This window comes from Aphanomyces astaci (assembly GCF_000520075.1).
Source record: "Aphanomyces astaci strain APO3 unplaced genomic scaffold supercont1.249, whole genome shotgun sequence".
Lineage (NCBI taxonomy): Eukaryota > Oomycota > Saprolegniomycetes > Saprolegniales > Verrucalvaceae > Aphanomyces > Aphanomyces astaci.
Window position 1 is genome coordinate 1 of NW_009798512.1, and position 5,428 is coordinate 5,428.

At 46.5% G+C, this 5,428-nt stretch overlaps 1 protein-coding gene across 1 annotated transcript; it reads left to right on the forward strand.

The window, feature by feature from the left end:
• Window positions 1-116: 116 nt before the first annotated feature.
• Window positions 117-4,991, forward strand: H257_18875 (hypothetical protein; the record flags this gene model as incomplete). The annotated part of the gene is made up of 11 exons (XM_009848006.1): window positions 117-159; window positions 207-420; window positions 466-638; window positions 813-850; window positions 911-1,011; window positions 1,962-2,128; window positions 3,472-3,623; window positions 3,717-3,754; window positions 4,152-4,248; window positions 4,313-4,693; window positions 4,749-4,991. The coding sequence occupies 11 exons, from the start codon at window positions 117-119 to the stop codon at window positions 4,989-4,991; spliced, it is 1,647 nt and encodes a 548-aa protein (XP_009846308.1).
• Window positions 4,992-5,428: the final 437 nt, after the last annotated feature.

Sequence of the window (5,428 nt, forward strand, 5' to 3'; positions counted from 1 at the left end):
AGATCAAGTCATCATTGTCGAGTGCGTTCGTGGCCACCGACGACGCGCTGCGCGCCCTCCTGCTTGCAGTCTTTCAGTCGGGACACGGGAAAGCGAACCACGTGGGTGCGTGCACGATGCTGGCGTATGCAAAAGGAAGCACGCTGGTCGTGGCCAACGGTAAGCGCATTATCGTTCAATGTCCAATCCACGAACAATCATCGTAGCCGGCGACGTAAGGGCGGTGCTAGCGTCGAACGATGCCTCGAGGGGGCTGGTGGCAAAACCCCTGAGCACTGACCACAACGCCAAGCACGAGTCCGAACAAGCTCGGTTGACCGCAGCTCATCCAAATGAGCCCGACGTGTTCAAGTGCAAATTGCACCGCAACTCGACTCGGGTGAAGTCGTGCCGCGTCAGAGGCATCTTGCAGCCCACGCGGTAAGAACTTCGACAAGTGAATGCATGCTCACAAGCTACTCGTAGCGCGTTGGGGGACTTTGCCTTCAAGTATGAAGAATTCAACACGTTACATGCCAGTTTTCAAAATGGAGGCGACGGTTTCGTCATCCCGCAGCCATATACACCACCGTACATACTGGCAGATCCGGAAACCCAAGTGCATACGCTGACGGATGCCGACCAATTTCTCATTTTGGGTACACATACGTATATGCATATATATATACTACGTAGTATTAAATTATGATATGTATATATATGTATATATATCAATGTAGTTTACGTACTTGTAACCAGTGAACCTGATACGAAGTCGCGCAATTATGCTTCGTGAAAGTATATATTGAGAATGGACCGGTGCATACATTTAGGAAGCGATGGACTATGGGGTAGCTTGTCCAACGAAGAAGTACGACAATAATATTATTTTTATACTTTAAAACCATGGCATTAAAAATGTTATTTGTAGGCGGTTGAAATTGTCGCCAATTATGCATCTCGTGGCGTGCACTTCCGAGCCGCCCAAGCATTGGTCAACCGTGTGATCGCCAAGAAAGTCGAAAAAAAAAAGTACGTTGTAGTACTGATTGTTTCCCTAAATATTAGTATTATTTTCCCTTTCTCGATTTGATTATCGACAACTCCCTTTCTCGGATTTGAAGAATGATTTGTAACTTCACAACTCAACCGATGCTACTGTAGTGTGACTTGGAACGACATTGCCGATTTGAAACCAGGGAAAGAACGACGTAAAGTCCACGACGACACAACCGTCGTGATATTATTTTTCAAGTAGTGAGCAACAAATGTGCCCCAAGAACAACATACATAATCGAGCACTAATAATTCCATGTAAAGTCTGTATATACTGTCAAAGGATGGAGAACGGTAGAGGGGAAAGAGGTGTGATGGAGAGGTGACGAGTGACGAGAATAGGGAAAGGGCAACATGGGTAGAAAAGAATAGAATAAGGCAGATACAATGTGGATGAGAAGACTCGGGTAAAAGAAGGCCGAGGCTGTCCTCACTTAAGTGGCTCAAGCTTGAGGAGACAAAAGTACGTAGAAGTGAGGAGACTGAAAAAGGCCAAAGTGAATGCTTATTATGATTGGTGGTAATCGAGGCAGGCAAATTGCGCATCGTGACATTTACTACACCTTTTTTCGGTTAATTTCTGGACCTCACCATACTTTTTCGCGAAATAAACAAGCAATTCGTGGCGGTTCCACTTCTTTCGTTGTATAGTCGTTATATTTCGCCTGCAACCAAGTAGGTTGCAGTATACTAGTATTTCAAGCGATGCTCCTTATATTTCACTGCGTATGCGCTCAATTCAGCGAGTGCTCAATATATTTCGGGGTGCAATCCATATATTTCGAGCGAAAATAGAAAGGAATCACTTGAACCGAAGATCTCGCGGGCTTTGGCTCATTCTTCAAAACGACGGTCGATGGAACAAGCGCTTGCCACACCAGTACGTTCCAATACATACCCTATGTACCTAGTTGATGTGTTCATAGCCACACCGCATCCCCCATCGAGATTCTTTGGTCCACTATAAAGTGCCAGAGCAAGACGTTGCTGCGCGAGCGCCTTGCTGCGTTTATGGGACCTCGTCCTGACGGACAAACTCGTGACGAGTTTCGTATGGCTTACCTTGAGCACATCGCCGACGAAGTCATTGCAGGTATGGATCGCCGATGAAAATGTAACTTATACATTTACAAATGTCGACGTGAATCGCCTGCACCGTTGCTCGTTGCGGCTCGAATACTTCTACGGCCGCGGAGAACATGGAAGACATGGAAGTTGGAGCCTGATCGACCAAAATTTGCATTTTACGTCGAAAGTCAGATTGATTTACTTTTTATATTCAAATATATCGATTGCACCCCGAAATATAACTATAATCCGACCGTTTCTCTGCTGGGAGTCACTTTCAATGATTACGCCGGCATCGCCAGTAACATCCAAGGGCGCAGTTAGAAATTACTACCTCCTTACGAAAATAATTGATTGATTTGATATTTTTTGTGATATCTCAAAGAGTTTTAGGAATTATTACATTCCAAAGGTATCATCAGGTGATAGCAGAGGGTTTTGCAGTTGTACTAGTAACTTGTGGGATTTCGCTTATTTCAGAGCATTTCGTCCAACATTTTTCGCAGCATAAAGTTTGATACAAACTTGAATATTAAACCCGTGCAATTGATCACATGTGGCAGATTTGAAAAATCATATATTCAAACTATACCATACAAACAATAAGTACTGTACACCAAACATTAAATAAATATTTGGCGTATGCACCTGATCAGTATTTGTATGCAATACCTGATTCAATTGTATGCCCACGCGAGGTTGTTGACTGTGAGCACGGCCAGGAGCCCATGAACAAGGACGACTTCGACTTGTACGTATTGCTTTTGGCAGCCGAAGTTGCTCGCGATGTGGAGATGGCCGCCATCTCAAGTTCAATCGAGAGCCTGTGTCTTGCCAACAACTGCGATGGCGATGAGTGCAACGACGACCAAGAGATCAGCTGGACCGATCGAGCTGACTCTATTTTAGAAATTATCTGAGTGTTTTGATTGGATATTAACTTGTTCAATTGACATAATATTTTCACTCTTGTTGGTATAAACTTATATTTTATCCAATCAAAACTCGTAAAAGCAAATCGATCAATCATTTCCGAGTTCAACTTTTTTCAAATCAATCAATCATTTTCCTAAGGAGGTGGTACGTACCAATACGCTGCTTGGCAGCTGCATGATACAACCCTCAGAGAAACGGTCGGATTACAGTCAGCAGCATCGGTTGGGTGGTTGTATCGCGTATTCTATAATGTGGATTATTCGTTGATACCAGACTAGTTTGCTACTTACTGTTAACCTGGTTTTCGTACAACTCGTATATGGATATCACGTGCTTGTCGTCATATTTATACGGTACCCTTGGTGTTTTGATTGCCGAACAATTGCCGTCAGATTGCTTGATTTTTACGTGTACGCATTGCAATGCTTGCAGTGCCGAATCGAGCGCAACAAGCAGACTACTACATCCCTAACGAAGTGTTTTACCCCCTATTTGCGAAAAAAGCTGTCATGGTATTACGTAAGATCGCAAGCGATACCAACATCGACGAAGCCAAATGGTACAACACGCTGCGCGAGTGTGCTGTGTCCGCGCAAGACTGTGATTGGCAGCCCCATCTACGTCGTCGATGGGATAGCATCCCTTCCAATGAATATGCAACCTAACACGTCGAACAGGGCACGGACTTAGTGCTGCACATTCGGCTGTCGAATCGGTACGAGGATGGTAGATGAGTGTCGCCCTGTTGTGGATGGCGGCTTCATCCATATCCGATCATGACGAGGTGGTCCTCAACTGAGGCCACTGGGTGCCGACCATTGGTGAACCGACACGGAAATGCTTAGTATTACTACATACACGTCCCAGCGACGGCGGATAAACAAGTCCAATCATCTCCCAAAGGAAAAGCGCGTCGACCACTCCGAATTGGCGCATGCGACCCATGACCTCCGGATGCTGGACACATCTATACCAAGCAGCTCGGAATGGGGATCTCTTTCGAGCGGACCACCGACACTAAGCAGCGGAGGCTGGGGGGCCAACATCACCCCAGTGGACCTTCATTGGTGGTGAAAGACGATCAACCCCCTTTTGATCACCTGTATGGACAGAACGTTCCTGGTGTGTTGTCTCAAAAAGCGAGAAACATATGAGGACAACCTACGGGCGAATGCGCGACGCATGGGTGGCGAGTGGCGACGGAGTGCTGTGGGGTGGATCCTTTCCACTGACCGCAGCCTCGTGAAGGCTACATGCACTTATGTGTGGCAAGTGCATGTGGAACAAACAACCCAGTGAGGATGACTACCGCAACCGCATCATGGATGTAGTCGGGCAACCAGCTACCAAGTGGACACCCACAAAGTCAGACATACAAACTTACTGTCGGGCGCTGAGCGTTGATCCCCATGGAAACGTGACCAGTCGCCTAGTGTCATTTATGGAGCGGGTCGACGATGTGATCGATGAAAACGGTTTACGCCAACAACTCAAGGATCCGACCATGTTGAGAACCTTCGTGAAGGTGGTAGCAGCGCATGTCACTCCCAGTTACCTGCGCGACAGAGTGGACGAGCTAATGAAGACCGTACCGGCTAACGACCTGGTGGCCTTTGCGGGCATCCTACGCGAACAGCTCGATCGAACGCATAATGTAGACATGGTCAATCAGCAAAGCAACAGCTATGGTTCATAGCGTGGACGCAAAGAAGACGACCAAGGGCGCCGCATTACAAAACATGCGAAGATGGCCAACCAAGCTGTTCGAGACTAGCGGGAATCCCGAGAAAATTGCCCACGTCCAACAGGTGGATACATCAAGCCAGAACGAAGTGCAGCGGTATGGTCCCCGTCGACTCAAAAGCGAACGGGGGACCCAACAGCCACGAAGTACGGACCGCAAGCAAATTCGCACCCAAGATACGATGAACGCCCTCCCAAGCTGTGTGTGATGAAGCGCGCCCTCGACTTGCACCTGGACGAAAAGACCGCTTCATGTTGTGCTTTGTCTGTTGGCAGACAAAGCAACTGACTTGATGAAGTTTCGCTCTTTCAACTGTCTGAGAATTCGTAGAACATACATGATTCGATACAGGCGCTGCCGTCGCGAGACCACAAGCACCAAAGCGAGCTTCATGATATATGTATGATACATGAAGCATTTTGGTGCTCGATGCCATTCAATTTTATCCAATGAAACTGTTACCCAATAGTATTAGGGAATTTTTTTATGTATATTCGAGGTTGTTGGTATCGTCAACTGTCCAGTCGAAGGTACATTTACAGGTTCCCATGTCATAAGTATGGACATTACTTTTTGACTAACGTTACTGTATAAGGTACTGGTTCGAGTCCCTGAGGCGACATCATTTTTTCGAAGTAGTTACTA